The following is a 16,263-nucleotide window of genomic DNA, read 5'->3' as shown; positions in this document are numbered from 1 at the left end:
TATAAGGTTTATAAAGGAATAATTCATTCAGGAATTTAATTTTTTACTAGTTTACATAAATATTGACTAAAGTCATATTTGCCATAATTAGATAGAGAGTTGGGTAGCATTGAGATTTTTCCATATTGATTACTTTCTATAAGGAATTTTAGGTTAACAGTTGAAAGTATGACATTCTTTGAAACTCTTCTCTTACCCCTTTTTAAAAATTGATTTGAAAGAGAAAGGGAGGGAGGGGGGAGAGAGAGAGACATCCATTTGTTGTTTTATTTATTTATGCATTCATTGGTTGCTTCTCTGGGTGCCCTGACCAGGGATCAAACCCACAGCCTTGGCATATCTGGATGAGGCTCCAACCAACTGAACTACCTGACCTCACCTGTCCAGGGCCATCTTCTCTTTCCCTTTTATTAAGAGGCCAAGTAGCTCAACTCTTCTGTTTTATTCTCTCTTTGTCATGTATCTAAGAAGTTTCCATTGGTGAAATATTTAAGCGTCTTTTTTTTTTTAACAGATATCTGTCCTTTCTAGATTTATTTAGAGTTTTTGATTGACTTTTTTGTGTGTTTACTTTTAAAATGCTCTATTAATGTAATTAAATGGGTATATAAACAAAGAATGGGTTTTAAATTTTATTGGTGCATCATGATAAAATAAAAATCTGAGAAAAATCATTTTGTCTTAAGAGACTGCTGGATGCTAGAATTAATAGGTATCGATTTTTATTTGACCAGGAATTACTGTTAATTCTAAGGAGAAACTGGAAGCACAATGGGAGATGACAGTGAGTGGTTGAAACTGCCAGTTGATCAGAAATGTGAACACAAGGTGAGACTTTTCTGGAACTCAAACTTCAGTATATTGGCTTGTTTTGTCTGCAGTTATACTGTGTAGTATAGTTAAAACCTGCCCAATGATTACATAGTACAACTGAAAACAACATACTTTCGGAGATTGGGTAGTTTCAGCAGGATGATTCATGTTTGAACTATCACATCTTTAATGCCATATTCCAAAGAAGTAATAATACTTGAATACTTTGTATCCAATTGAAATGCATTTATAATGGCCTGTTACGAATTTTAGATGACCCTAGTAGAATATCATAAATACTAAATATTTACAAGAAAAAGTTTATTAACTAATTTTTTTTTAAAGTATCTTAATTTCCTTAACTCCTTTTTTGTTTCCACTCATGGTGTCTTTTGTTTAGATTATCTGGTATAGGGTAGTTATTTTTCCCTTCCCCTTAATTAACAATAAATAATAATAGTATTATTAAGTTTTGTTTTTCAAAATACGACATTTCTTTTAGCTGTGGAAAGCAAGGTTAAATGGGTATGAAGAGTCCCTGAAGATCTTCCAGAAAATAAGAGATGAAAAGAGCCCAGAATGGTCCAAATTTTTAGGATTGATCAAAAAATTTGTGACTGATTCCAATGCAGTGGTTCAGTTGAAAGGATTAGAAGCTGCGCTTGTTTATGTTGAAAATGCCCATGTAGCAGGAAAGTAAGTAGTTTCTTTTCAACTATTCTGTTAAAAAACCCCGTCTGGTGCTACCTGGATTAATCTATGTATATTTATGGATCACTGTTCTTAGTTATTAGCACTTTTGGAATATATTCATTTTCTTTCATAGTTCCTTGATACTTGCAGGGCTTTTGGTGTTTTGTTTTGTTTTGTTTTCAGTCTTTATCTGTTCTCAGAAGCACATGAGATCTCTAAAGGGGAACAAATTAGAAATCAGATCTTGAGTTTCTACCTTAAGTTTTGATGAACAAGTAATGTTTTCTCCTTTTGAGCCTTTCCTTCTAGACTAAGAAGGAAAATCTTCAGTAACTTTTAGAAGAAACTGAGAGGTTGTTAGCAAAGAAATGATCAGAATTTCACTGAAAATATTTGGGTATTACAAAAAAGTTTTTCTAAGATCCCAGCTAGGTGATCTTAGAATCACACCTTTCTTCCTGTGACCATTAGGCATTTTTATCTCTTAGGAGAGGCAATGCTAACTAAACGACCTCTGTGACTCTCAGCCTGTTTGACTTGAGCTACGAATGGTAGATGTTTCTAGTGACTCCTCTCTCCCATACCTCTTAAACCTGATTTTTCTAACTCTAATCTTTATGTCATTGAAAGGAGCCCTCTCCCCACACACATACACCCACAAAAGGGGGCCATTGACTTAATTGCACAAGAAATATATACTTGACTTACTTCAAAGATTATACTAATAAAAACAATCATAATTAGAGAGTTTTGTTAACATCACCAAGTTTTTCTTGCCATTAGTAAAGTCATTCCTTTTTTTAATTTCATTTTCTTCTGATACCAGAAACTTTTTTTACAAGTGCTACATGTAATTCCAGCCCACTCAATTCCTCCAATTTCCAATAGTACAAGTTTTATTTAATTTAGAAGAGATTCAAAGCAATAAAGTTACTGTAGTCTTACCAAGGAGTTGGGAGCAGCCTTTTATTACTAAAGGTGTATATCCATTCCTTCTGTGAAGAAATGCCCTTAAGAGGTGTTTAAAATTATTTTTTTTTAAAATTTCAAAAAATCGAGAACTTCGTAATCCTACTTTTGTATAATATATCTGTGTGTGTATAGAAAGATCTGGAAGTGGTGGAATTTCAAGGGATTTTTGTTTTCTTGTTTGAATTTTCTACATTTATAAACAGTCTATGGTTCTGTGTTATTGTCTGGTGTGAATGTCTTAAACCTTTTCACTTTACTCTTGTGTCATAGAACCTTGAGACCAAATGTTCAATCCTAGTTTTTTAATATTTTCAAACATAAATTTAAAAATTTAGAGACTCATTTAAGCATTTTAAAAAGTAACTGTGTATCGCCCCCCCCCCCCCCCACACACACACATTGCCTTATATGACCTTTTCTAGCTCTTCCTACTAAAGGTGTGTTTTTGTGTGTGTGGTGTTGTTTATAATCTATATTACAGAACCACAGGAGAAGTTGTATCAGGTGTTGTAAGTAAAGTGTTCAACCAACCCAAAGCCAAAGCCAAGGAGTTAGGTATCGAGATTTGTCTGATGTACATAGAGATTGAGAAAGGAGAGACTGTGCAAGAAGAGCTCCTAAAAGGCCTGGACAATAAGAACCCCAAAATTATAGTGGCCTGCATAGAGACCCTGAGGAAGGCCTTAAGGTAAGACCTTTTCTTTTTGCATTCGTTCTATTAACTAGGGTGTCTCAGTTGAGTTTGAGTTCCTGGTTTAAACAGGAATAAAAACTGCTAGACTTGACTTGGCACCATACCCATCAGGATAGTGACTTAGAAAAGCTGAACTCATTCCTCGAGTGTGGCACTTTGTATTTAGTAATTTTAGCCTTCAAGTGTGTTGCATAGTTATTTTATTTAAGTTTCTTTCTCTCTCTTTCTCTTCCTCTCTCTCTCTTTCTTTCTTTCATAGTAGGTGGCTTTATTTTTTTGTGGGTTTGTTTTGTTTTGTTTTTAATCCTCACCCGAGGATATTTTTCCATTGATTTTAGAGAATGGAAGAGAGAGGGAAAGACAGAGAAATATCAGTGTGAGAGAAACACATCTATTGGTTGCCTCCTGCACGCGCCTGACCAGGGCCTGAGCCAGGGAGGAGTCTGCAACCAAGGTACATACCTTTGACCGGAATTGAACTCGAGACCCTTTGGTCCGCAGGCCGACACTCTATCCACTGAGCCAAACCAGCTAGTGCTTAAATTCCTTTCTCATGAAGATGAACAGGGAATATTTCTGACCTGTTCTTAGATAATGAATTAGCCTTTTTGTTGAAAAGCACTCCTCGGGGTATTTAAGCAGCTCTTTATCTGACATAAATTTATGTACTTTGAAGTGTTGGCTATCCACAGTTTGTTGGCTAAGGTAGACCTTTGTTTAGGTGCCTTTTTATAAAATAGAAGCAAATGCTATATGCCTTTAAACAGAAGTACAGCAATAGCAAATAGAAAATAACTTACTCTTGTGTAATAAGTTATTTTCAGCCTTAGAATTTGGTGGTGAAGTTTTTCATGAATAAGTGGTTGTAATTTGCTGTGAAAATCTGAATTAGACAAACCACTAGATCTGATTTGGCAGTCCTTATCTGATATCCTATCCCCCAAACCATCCACGTGAGATACTTTAGAACAGCGGTCACCAACCAGTGGTCCGTGGACCGCTGGTAGTCCACGAGGTCCAAAAGGTTGGCTACCGCTGCTTTAGAAAACAGCTCTACTGAAACCCTAAATGTGTGACCTACGGAAGTGAAGATCATCTCAACTCAACTCTCTTATGATTTTGCATATGACCTACTTCTTGGAGAAAATGCTTCCTTTGGTGTTTATCTTAATAAAAGTATCAAAATGTTTAAATTTTGTTAAACTATCTTCAGTTTATGTCTTAAACTTACGTTGTCTTTCATTCGGTTCATAATGTTCTTTTATAAAATTTGACTTTCACTTAGATTCTTGTGAAATAAATGTTTCCTCATGTCTAGCCTATTATTATAGTATAGTAGGCATGTCTTTTTATGAATAGTAAATAGTATGCTGGTTCTTATCTTAGAAATTTAGTGAATTGGCTTGATTATCAAAACTGTGCTTGTATCAATACATCTGTTCTGTCCTTCTTATTGGATATCTAATAAAATATATATTTTACTATAATCTTCTACCTTTTAATTAGAAGTTTTTAATCTAGAATGCTATAAACTCTGGTTACTTCATTTTAAGCTGACTAGGAGAATAAGGGTAGAAAAAGAACAAGTTAGACATATCTTCTTACATCTTTTTTATAGATGTTATTTAATTTAGTCCCATCCCTGCATGGTTCTTTATTTGTCCTAAAGCATCTCAGAATTTATAAGTGAAACTAGACAGTTCTCTCGACCTTCAAGAACCTTGAGACCAAATGTTCAATCCTAGAGCTCCCGTAAGCTATCTGTTAGTGATAGTTTCAGGAGACCAAATATTGTTCTGTGGCCCCTAAAACGGGCTCCTAGCACCCTTTTGTTTTTTTCTGTAGTAATGTGTTTAGTATCAAAATTAATTTTTAAGGTATTTTCCATGTAGACCTGCTCCAAATGTTTTTTTACTTGTTTGTTTTGGCTTTGTTTTTTTATCTTTCAGAAGCAGGCAAGGATAGTGAGACAAATAAAAAATCAGATGAAACAGTAATAATGTAAAGGAAAATTAAGAATTCCAAATGTTAGATTCTTCAGGCACCATGTTGAGCATCCCTAAAAAGAATGGTTTATCATTATCATAGGCAATCTTGGAGATATCTAGTTTAGTTTCATGTTAAGATATCTATATTTAAACTATTTACACAATCAGGTGTCTTGTTAAATATCACTTCTAGAGAGAGTATTTTCACAGTCTCCTTTTTGGCCTATTGGAATATGTCAGTAGCTATTACTGAAAAATTTTGTTGTATATATGCATTTGAGATAAGTCTGTAAACATTAGATCATAGATGAGTAATATATATGGGTCTTACTAGAGAATTTCAGTGTTCTTTTATAACTAAATTCCTCTTGCTCCAGAATGTTATTCAGAAATGTTAACGGTGAATCAGAAAGCTAAATTTGGCAAGTTGGGAACTTAAAAATATAATATGTGACAGATATGTAAGGTTACAGTTTTACCTTTCCTTTGGCTGCTCTGAAAAGCCATCTTTGCATTGTTCCTGGGGCCGCCTCTCCCTTCGCTGCAGCCACCTCCGCCCCACGCCTCCTCTGCCACTGCTTTTTCGCCAGAGTCCCTTTTAAAAAATCCACTGCAGATCACTGGCATGCCCCACCATGTCAGATGTGGCCATGGACGCCAGCTCTGACATCACTGCCAAGGACTTAAATGAGAAAGAAGTTGAGGAGGAGGCAGAGAATGGAAGAGACACACCTGCTAATGGGAATGCTATGAGGAAAATGAGGAGCAGGAAGTAGATGAAAAAGAGGAAGAAGGAGGTGAGAAGAGGAAGAGGAGGAGGAAGGTGATAATGAAGAAGAAGATGGAGGTGAAGTTGAGGAGACTGAGGCAGCTACTGGCAAATGGGCAGCTGAAAATGATGAGGAGGAGGATGTTGACACCAAGAAGCAGAACACTAGTGAGGATGGTTAAACAGCAAAAAAGGAAAAGTTAAAATTTTTCCCATAAAAGGTCACTGTGACCTATTCATCCCCCACTTCCCATCTCAGAATCTAAACCTGGTCACCTTCTAGTAAAGAGTCACAGATGACATGTGCTCTTCGCCACCCAAAGAACCAGAACTTACAAGGTCCTGCTTTTTTTCTTAAAAGTACTTTTAAAAGGAAGATTTGTATTTTTTATTTACATTTTATATTTTTGTACATATTGTTAGGAGTTAACCATTTTTAATGACCTCGCGATGACCAAACCAGCCTTTGGAACATTCTCCATCCTATTTCTGACTTTATTTGTGGAGTGACCATGTTCATTATAATCCCAAAGGAGAAAAAAAAAAAAAAAACCTTGTAAAAAGGAAGAAAAAAAAAATCTTACTCAGAGCAATCCAGTAACTTTCTGTGTATACACTTGGCTGTACTATAAGTAGTTGAGTTTATATGAAATGGTTAAAAGGGCCCAAAATTAAAGGTTTCTTTCTTTTTTTTTTTTTTTTTTCTTTTTTGGCTAGGAAGTTGCTGTTTGTTTATTTGGTCTTTTTGATGTGTGTGAAACTGTTGTACAACAATAAACTGGAATTTTATTTTGCTGGAAAAAAAAGTAATTGTGTTACCTTTCTTAAAGAAGTCAGAATAGCCCTAGCTGGTTTGGCTCAGTGGATAGAGCGTCAGCCTGAGGACTGAAGGGTCCCAGGTTCGATTCCAGCCAAGGGCACATGCCTGGGTTTCGGGCTTTATCCCCAGTGGGGGATGTGCAGGAGGCAGCCAATCAATGATTCTCTCTCATCATTGATGTTTCTATCTCTCTTTCCCTCTCCCTTCCTCTCTGAAATCAATAAAGATATATTTAAAAAAAAAAAAAGTCAGAATACAACTTTTTCCTATGGAAAACTGAAGCAAAAGGTTTAAGTTGCCTGGAGTTACAGTGTAATAGCTTTAAAATCAGGAATGAAACCACATATTGCCAGGATTAGTTATCTGTTGAGCTGAGCAGACCACCTTAATTGTAAGAACTATTAAAAAGTTTTTTGGCGCCGAAACCGGTTTGGCTCAGTGGAAAGAGCATCGGCCTGCGGACTGAAGGGTCCCAGGTTCGATTCCGGTCAAGGGCATGTACCTGGGTTGCGGGCACATCCCCAGTAAGAGATGTGCAGGAGGCAGCTGATCGATGTTTCTCTCTCATCAATGTTTCTAACTATCTCTCTCCCTTCCTCTCTGTGAAAAATCAATAAAATATATTTTAAAATAAATAAATAAATAAATAAAAAGTTTTTTGAAAGCAGATTTCACTCATCTAAATATTTATAAACATATTTGTTTATATTTTTATGCTTTTATATGTATATGCTTGTATATTTAAGATATCACAAAAGTGTTGGTCCTTTAAGGACTTGAATTATTCCTACTCTAGTTATCTAGAAAGTTAGCTTTAAAATGGTAATATTGCCCTGGCCAGTATGGCTCAGTTAGTTGGGCGTTGTCCCATGCACCAAAAGGTTTCTGGTTCTTGGTTGGATTCCTGGTCAGGGCACATGCCCAGGTTGCAGGCTCAATCCCTGGTAGGGGAGTGCGCAGGAGGCAGGCAATTGATGTTCTGCTTTCACATCGATGTTTCTCTTTCTCCCTCTCCTCTCCCTTCCTCTCTCTCTAAAAATAAAAAATATATATATTAAAAATAAATAAATAATGTAGTAATATTATTTTGGACCCAAGACATTAAATAGTATTTTTGGGATAATGACATACAAACATAGATGTGGTTATGAATTCCCTTCTTTTCTGCCTTAAAACTCAACTTATATAATTCTATAATATATGGATATGGAACTATGTTTGTGTGAATGAAAGCTAACACTTTACCCAAGCAAGCTCGTTGACAATTGTTTTTCCAATATTTTACTTCTAGTGAATTTGGTTCCAAAATCATCTTGCTTAAGCCAATTATCAAAGTGTTGCCAAAACTCTTCGAATCTCGAGACAAGGGTGTTCGAGATGAAGCCAAACTAATTGCTGTGGAGATTTACAGATGGATTCGGGATGTTCTGAGACCTCCATTACAAAATATAAACTCTGTCCAGGTGAGGCACAAAGTTTTTGCATCAGGTTAATATATGAAGTTGTTTCCTTCTTATTGTTGTTGATAGTCTATCCTTACAAATAATTATTTAAATCAGTTGGTTCTTCTGAGCATAGCCAACTTGTCTCTATTGTTACTTTGTCCTCTCAAGTTAAATACCATGCATTTGGTGATTCCTGTATCTTAGTCTTGAATCTGTAGCAGTTTAAAAGATCCCTTTATAATGCTATTGGTAGCAGGATTTAATATCTGTTTGGACAAAATTAATTTCTTTTTTTGTTATAATTGATTATAGACTTTATCTGATACAAATATATCTGAATTCATGAACTAATAAGAGTGGCCAAAAAAATGGATTTTCTTTTTTCTGTGTGCTTAGCGGTACATCTTCAGTGTAGTAAATATAAGTCAGTTTGTCTTATGCTACAAAATGTATACAATTTAAATTTATCTTGTCCCTTTAGAGCCATATAAATAAGAAATTAGCCCTGACCGGTTTGGCTCAGAGGATAGAGCGTTGGCCTGCGGACTCAAGGGTCCCAGGTTTGATTCCGGTCAAGGGCATGTACCTTGGTAGCGGGCACATCCCCAGTAGGGAGTGTGCAGGAGGCAGCTGATCGATGCTTCTCTCTCATCGATGTTTCTAATTCTCTATCCCACTCCCTTTCTCTCTGTAAAAAATCAATAAAATATAATTTTTTTAACAAAGAAATTAAGTTCTTACATAAGTAAATATAAATGTTAAGTATATTATCTAATGGTAGAGATGTAGATAATCTTTTTAAAATATTTTATTATATTTACAGTTGAAAGAACTAGAAGAAGAATGGGTCAAACTGCCAACAAGTGCTCCTAAACCAACTCGGTTTCTGCGTTCCCAGCAAGAATTACAAGCGAAATTGGAACAGCAACAGTCTGCTGGTGGAGATGCTGAGGGAGGTAAGCCCATTTTAAACACCTGTCTCTATAAAAATTGGCAAGAACAGGCCCTACCATAAGAACAGGTTCACTAGGCATATTATGTAGGACTGCCATTTATTAAAATATAAGTTGCATATAGTACTAATAATTCTATATCAAGATTTCATCAGAGGTGTGAAAGGACTGATAACAGAAATAAAATCATTCCATCCATTTTTGTTGTTTTTCTCCTGGAAGGCGGTGATGATGGTGATGAGGTGCCACAGATAGATGCTTATGAGCTTTTGGAAGCAGTAGAAATTCTTTCCAAACTTCCCAAAGACTTTTATGACAAAATTGTAAGTAATGGTAAACTTCTTTCATTTATTTCATTTTAAGTAGTTACTATAGTATGATTAGAAATGCTCTGCTGAGCCATTTCCTGGTGTACCCTTCCACCCTATATCTTCTCTAATAGAGTGAATTAGTTGCTGCTTCTTTGTTCCCATAGACTTTGTGTATATACTTACTTTTGCACTTTTTTTACATCTTGCCAAAAACTAGAACACTTTCTTGATGTCTGCCTTTTCCTCATTGTCTCTCTGGTTTTACCTTTAAATATCTCTCAAATTCATCTCCATATTTTCATCCTACTCTCTAGTACAGGGGTGGGCAACCTTTTTGTGAGTGCGTGCCAAAACCAGCAAAACCTCTGACTCAAAATTCGTCTGCGTGCCAACCCTAATTTTTTGAGAACATGTTACGCCTACTTGATATCTCTTAAGGTGTACGTATGTGAAGAATCTTGAAGAAATAATAAAATTCATTCGAGCAACAAGAACACAGTATATGATGATGAAAAATACATTTATTTTTTAATGTATACATGTACACTGATAGTCCGACAGCAAACTTTATGACTCCGTTTGATATTATCAGTGGGACTTTTGCTGCTGCATCACTGATGACGGAGATTTTACATCAGGTTTATATTTCGTGACCTTCAAAGATATGCACAAGCTACTACTTTCATCCGTCAGGCTACTCCTATTACGGGACTTAACAAAATTCATCACTGAGAACAAAGATTCACAAGCGTATGTGGATGAAAACATGGAAAGTAATGCTGTTGCAAAAGTTTTTAAACAGAAAAAATTTTCTGGAATGGCATTCCAAGTCCTCAATAGTTCGTTTTCGACACTATTAAAATTGCTCTTCCCCTCTCTCATCAATCTATGTCTATGGTCTTTAAGATAACTTGTTACATAAAATTATTTATTTATCTAAGATGCACCTACACTGAATTTATCTGAAAAAGAAAAAAGTCGATATTAAGAAAAAAATTGTAAATGGAAGATTATAAGAGAGGGTTTCGCGTGCCAGCAAAAGTTACTGGCGTGCCATGTTTGGCACACGTGCCAGGGGTTGCTCACCCCTGGTCTAGTAGTTACTCTAGGGTTTCTTGACCTTGGCACTGGTGACATTTCCCCCCCCCCCCCCCCCCCCCCAGATAATTCTTTTATTTTGGGGACTCTCCTGTGCTTTGTAGGCTGTTTAGCAGCATCTCGGGCCTTCACCCACTAGATATCAGTAATACCAATCTTCTATATCCTGGTATAAAAAATGTCTCCAGCCTTTGCTAAATGTATTCCAAAAGACAAAAGTATCCCCAATTGAGAAACAGTCTTAGGCCATCCACCATCATATCTTGCCTAATGTGCTGCAGTACTACAGTTGTCTTCTTCTTCTTCTTTTTTTTTTTTGTTAATCCTCACCTGAGGATATTTTTCCATTGATTTTTAGGGAGAGGGAAAGAGAGAGGGCAAGACAGAAAGAAACATCAATGTGAGAGAAACATATCAATTGGTTGCCTCCTGCATGAGCCCTGATCAGGGCCCGAGCCGGGGAGGAGCTAGCAACCAAGGTACATGCCCTTGACCGGAACCGAACCTGGGACCCTTTGGTCCACAGGCAGACGCTCTATCCACTGAACCAAACCAGCTAGGGCTACAGTTGTCTGTTTAGACTCCTGTCTTTGCTCTTGCCTCCTCCTTCCCATCAGATATCACAATGTAATTAGAGGTGTCAGTTACCAAAATGCAAATCTTCTCATATCATTGCCTCAATAAAACTCTTTAATGACTTCCATGAGTTTTAAGATGAAGTCTGAGATCATCCTGTGGCCCTTAAGGTCATTTCTGGTACCTTTGAGGCCTCTGCTTACCTTCAAGTCACACCTTTAATTGCTCTCCACACTCCAGTCATGTGGAATTTCTCCCAGTATCAAATGTGCCACACTTGTGTTTTTCTTTCTTATAAACTTTAGGACTTAACATTGCTGTTCTTTCTGCTTATTCATTTTTCTTCCCCCATTCAGCTCATAATGCCTCTTTATCTTCTGGATCTCACCTTAAGCATCACTTTTTAGGAGAGATCCTATTTGTCAGCCTAAACTAGGTTAAAACCTCTTGCTGGGTTACCAAAGCCTTGTAGTTATTCACTAAAGAGCTTCCTATCTCTGCTAACAACTCCTTCCATATTCTATAAACTTCTGATTAACAACTAAATATTTAATACATTGAAATGAATGGTAATGTCCTCTAGGGAGGCTAGTTTATCATCTTTCTATCCTCAATTCTTTCAAATAGTGCATATTCAAATTATTGAATGATTCCTTGATCTCTAGTGGTGCATATTCTCCTTTATGGCCATAAAAGAAGAGGGTTAACATTTTACTCCCAACCTAGAAAACTAATCTTCAAAATTAGAACAATTTTGGTTGTTGGTTATGTGATTGTTCTTTTCTGGTCTTTTCAGTGTTGTCAGTGTGGAAATTCCTTTCTCCTGTAGTTGTGCCACTGCCGGAAACTTTAGAAATGCTTTCTAGCAATATTTTCTGTTTGATACCTGCTCACTAACATTTACCTAGAAAACGAGAAGGAAAAGCCTATGGCATCTTATTCTGTTTACTTACTTTAGAACTTAGGAATATGAAATATGAAAATACTTTTTATATATGAACACAATTTTATATATGTGAACAAAACATTCTGATTAGCTGTACAGGTTTGCAATTTTGTTTTTTAACCAGCTTTAGAAAAGTTTCTGAAAACAGAAAATATTTATCTTTGAAATAGTAGCATGAAAGAAATAGACTTATATTTTGCTGTCATATTTTCTATTCTACAAATGACTCATATTGTGTCTTGCAGGAGGCAAAAAAATGGCAAGAGAGAAAAGAAGCCCTGGAGGCTGTAGAAGTACTAGTGAAAAACCCCAAATTGGAAGCAGGCGATTATGCAGATTTAGTAAAAGCTTTGAAGAAGGTAAATGTGAGGAGTTTCAACATTGGTGTCCCAACAACAGTCCAGGCCATTGTATTTTTCTTTATCTGTCGTCCTTTTTATCACAAAACATTGCTATTTAAGAACACTATTGATGGTTTTAAATTCTAAGCATTCATTTTTAAAAGATTGATTAAAACTATTGTTCTAGGTTAGTTTGGAGGGATTGGTTTTCAATCTTTATTATCATTTTAGTATGCTATTTAATAACATGTACACCTCAAGAAAGAAAGGGTCTTGCTGACCTAGACCCAAGTATTCCAGTTTTATAATTCTGTAGGATGAACTATTTATTTTGCTCCATTTAATAGGACAGATATTACATATGAAGAATTTATTTCTTAGATAGTTGACGGATGATGACACACTATATTGTATCAGCGTGTAAGGCACAGGATAATGGTCAATTATAAAGCAGGCAAGTACTAAATTAGAAAGAAATATTTTTAGAAAATAATTCCATTGATATTGCTTAGGTCTAACCAAGTTGATTGCTCCTGATAGATATTTTTTTTATCTCCTGGCTTTTCATAAAATCTGAAAGTATAGATCAAACACCGTGGGTATGGTTATAGAACGTAAGAACAAACTGAAGACTTTGTCTTGAATACAGCAAGATTGAAAACTTGGCTTCTTTTCCTCAGCCTGAAATTACAGAGAATTAAACTGGTGGGGGGAGGAGGTTAATCTTCAATTATATTAATTTAAGTACAGTAATTCTCATTATTCCAGTAGTTATGTTCTATAAAATTACCACAAATGCTGAATTAGCAAATATTGAACCATTATTTCTCGGGGAAATACAGGGTTAGGATCCTGCAACCCTTTGATCATAACATTTTTATCAACTGACACATAAAACAATACATAACCCTGTTTTATTCTTTTTGAAGATATCTTATTTAATATATATTATTGATTTATTAACATTGAACTCACAGCCAACAGCCTTATAACTCATGCCTGAACAAAGCTTATCCAACACACAAAATTTCTGTGTAAGGCACATCACGGCCTTTTTGTGCTTAGGAACACTGAACAGAACTTCAGCACTACACTTGAGAGTCATTTTAAATAGTGAAAGCACATTTTTTAAAAGCACCAAAATGAGCCCTAACTGGTTTGGCTCTGGATAGAGCGTTGGCCTGTGGACTGAAGGATCCCAGGTTCGATTCCGGTCAAGGGCATGTACCTTGGTTGCTGCGGGCTCAATCCTTAGTAGGGGGTGTGCAGGAGGCAGCTGATTGATGTTCTCTCTCATCAATGTTTCTAACTCTCTATCCCTCTCCCTTCCTCTCTGTAAAAAATCAATAAAAAATATATATTTTAAAAATAAATAAAATGCGCACAACCCCCCCCCCCCCTAAAACATGACACTAAATAGATAACAAAAAAGATACTTGTTTCCTGTGTGAAAGAAGAAAGTAGTGTTGTTTTGTTCAGTCTCAGCTGAGAATGTGCACATCAGGCAGCTCAGATTTTTTGTAGCTCTGTGCTTGTCTACGAATGACCAGGAAAGTGCTGTGGGTAAGAAAGCAAGAGCTCTAGTGTAAAAACAGACCTAGGTTTGAACCACCATTTGCTAGCTCTGTGACCTTAAGCAAGTTAATGTCTACATAATTTTTGAGGTCTACAAAATTGAGATAATAATAGTACTTGCTTTATAGAGTTTGGATGAGTATTAAATGAAATAGGATTATAGTACCTATAAAATTGTCATCTAATTCATTCTTAATAAATGTTAGTCTCTCTATGATCCTTACTCCTCAGCACTTAGGGATTACATATAGGTGCCAATTAGAACTTCCTTGCATGCTATGCATTACTGATTGGTTAATTTGGGGAATTTGGAATGAAGCGTTCTGCTTACAGAATACCAAATCTTAGGGATTGTGAAATCCAGAGTAGCCCAGTCAGTGTGGCTCAGTAATTGAACACCTACCAATTAACCAAGAGGTCACTGATGTGATTCCCGGTCATGGCACATGCCCAGGTTGCAGGCTTGATCCCCAGTGGGGGGCATGCAGGAGGCAGCTGATCGATGTTTCTATCTCTCTGTCCCTTTCCCTTCCTCTCTCTCTAAAATTAATAAAACATCTATATTATAAAAGGCCAGTGACCATAATGACCAAACAACCGGTCACCAGGAGGTCCATTGATGGGTCTCACAGTGCAGCGGGTCTGGGTCCTGCACGATTTCACGCACTGAGCCTCTACTATCTATATGAAAGTCTATGACGCAATGACATGCACTGACCACCAGGGGGCAGATGCTGGGCTCATGGCTGGCAAACACAGTTGTGGCATCACAAGCCTCCGCAGCAGCGCTACTGAGTGGTGGCGGCAGCAGGGCCAGGATGAGTGGGAGTGGTGCAGCGCCCAGCTCAGGCTCCTCCTTGGCCACCTGCTGCTTCGCACTACTACATCCCTCGGAGGATGTCGGGACTGCCAGTTTGGGGGATCAGGCTGAAACCGGCAGTCCTACATCCCCTGAGGGGTCTGGGATTGCAAGAGGGTGCAGGCCAGGCTGAGGGCCCCACTGGTGCACAAATCTGTGCACCGGGCCTCTAGCTTTTAAAATAAAATAAAGTCTATAGTGAAATGAAAGCATTACTTCTACTTGAGAAAAAAACACGGGTTTGGGGCACTTAAAAGCAGCTTTTAATACCAATTGACTTGGGCAGTATACCAACAGTAAAATTTTAGCAGGAAGGAACCCAGGCATAGTCACTGTCTTGCTAAAGTGACATAGACACAGCAACTACCTATGAGTTTTGGTAAGTGCTAGGCTCTGTGGGGTGTAATATAGGAGTGTGGTAGTATGAAGAGTGCTGGAGGAAACTCTGCAAAGAGGCTCTAAATACAAACTTGATATCATTAGGTAACTAAGCTGGTAACTGCAAAGCCAGAAAATGCCTCAGAGGAATGGTTGCAATGGTGTTTGTAATTTGGAGTCTGCATGGACTTCTTGATGGTACCTACAGCAGTTTCTACCTGTGCTCCTGGGGTATACATGTTGAAAGCTGCTGCTCTGTGGGGTCTTCCAGAAAAACATTGTCTTAGCTTTCCCTGCCCCAAAGCAAAGTCAGCGGCTTCCAGCTTTTCTTCCATTATCAGTCTCCTCCTCTACGGTGTGCAACTCTGACAGCCCAGACTATCACTAATGGAGAGTTAGTGATTGGAAGTTGAGGTTTTATATATATTTTATTAATAAAACTTCAAGATAGAGTCTAAACATACTGAAGGGAAGCTCCCAAATTTGTTACTGTTAAAGAAGAATCTCGTTTGTAGGAAACTTAATTGGCTATTAACATAGTAGCTTTTAGAGTTCTTTTAAGAGAAAGTTTTCAGTTCTCTTCTACAGGGTTGTGACTGGTTGTTGTTTTTTTCTTTTTTTCCCTGTAGGTAGTTGGAAAGGACACCAATGTCATGTTGGTGGCTTTGGCAGCAAAATGTCTTACTGGCCTGGCTGTTGGGCTAAGGAAGAAATTTGGACAATATGCAGGACACGTAAGTAACATTTATTTTTTAAAAATATATTTTACTGATTTTTTTTTACAGAGAGGAAGGGAGAGGGATAGAGAGTTAGAAACATCAATGAGAGAGAAGCATCGATCAGCTGCCTCCTGCACACTCCCCACTGGGGATGTGCCCGCAACCAAGGTACATGCCCTTGACCGGAATCAAACCTGGGACCCTTGAGTCCGCAGGCTGATGCTCTATCCACTGAGCCAAACCGGTAAGGGAAGTTAACATTTATTTTTAAGTACAAATCAACAATATTATCAACAATGTCAGACTAGTTTGC

At 37.1% G+C, this 16,263-nt stretch overlaps 1 protein-coding gene across 3 annotated transcripts in view; it reads left to right on the top strand.

The window, feature by feature from the left end:
* Positions 1-16,263, top strand: part of CKAP5 (cytoskeleton associated protein 5) — an 85,644-nt gene that overhangs the window by 19,746 nt on the left and 49,635 nt on the right. For all 3 annotated transcript variants that reach the window (XM_070427926.1, XM_070427924.1, XM_070427925.1), the window contains exons 2-9: positions 735-828; positions 1,316-1,509; positions 2,960-3,166; positions 8,041-8,212; positions 9,018-9,150; positions 9,370-9,470; positions 12,324-12,437; positions 15,861-15,965. In XM_070427926.1, the coding sequence (XP_070284027.1) occupies positions 772-828; positions 1,316-1,509; positions 2,960-3,166; positions 8,041-8,212; positions 9,018-9,150; positions 9,370-9,470; positions 12,324-12,437; positions 15,861-15,965 (1,083 nt within the window). In that variant the 5' untranslated portion in view covers positions 735-771. The remainder of the gene's footprint in view (positions 1-734; positions 829-1,315; positions 1,510-2,959; positions 3,167-8,040; positions 8,213-9,017; positions 9,151-9,369; positions 9,471-12,323; positions 12,438-15,860; positions 15,966-16,263) is intronic.

This window comes from Myotis yumanensis, unplaced genomic scaffold (assembly GCF_028538775.1).
Source record: "Myotis yumanensis isolate MYYU_CA2020_CCGP unplaced genomic scaffold, mMyoYum1.0.hap1 SCAF_10, whole genome shotgun sequence".
NCBI classification, from domain to species: Eukaryota; Metazoa; Chordata; class Mammalia; order Chiroptera; family Vespertilionidae; genus Myotis; species Myotis yumanensis.
This window is presented reverse-complemented; position numbering and strand designations above follow the sequence as displayed.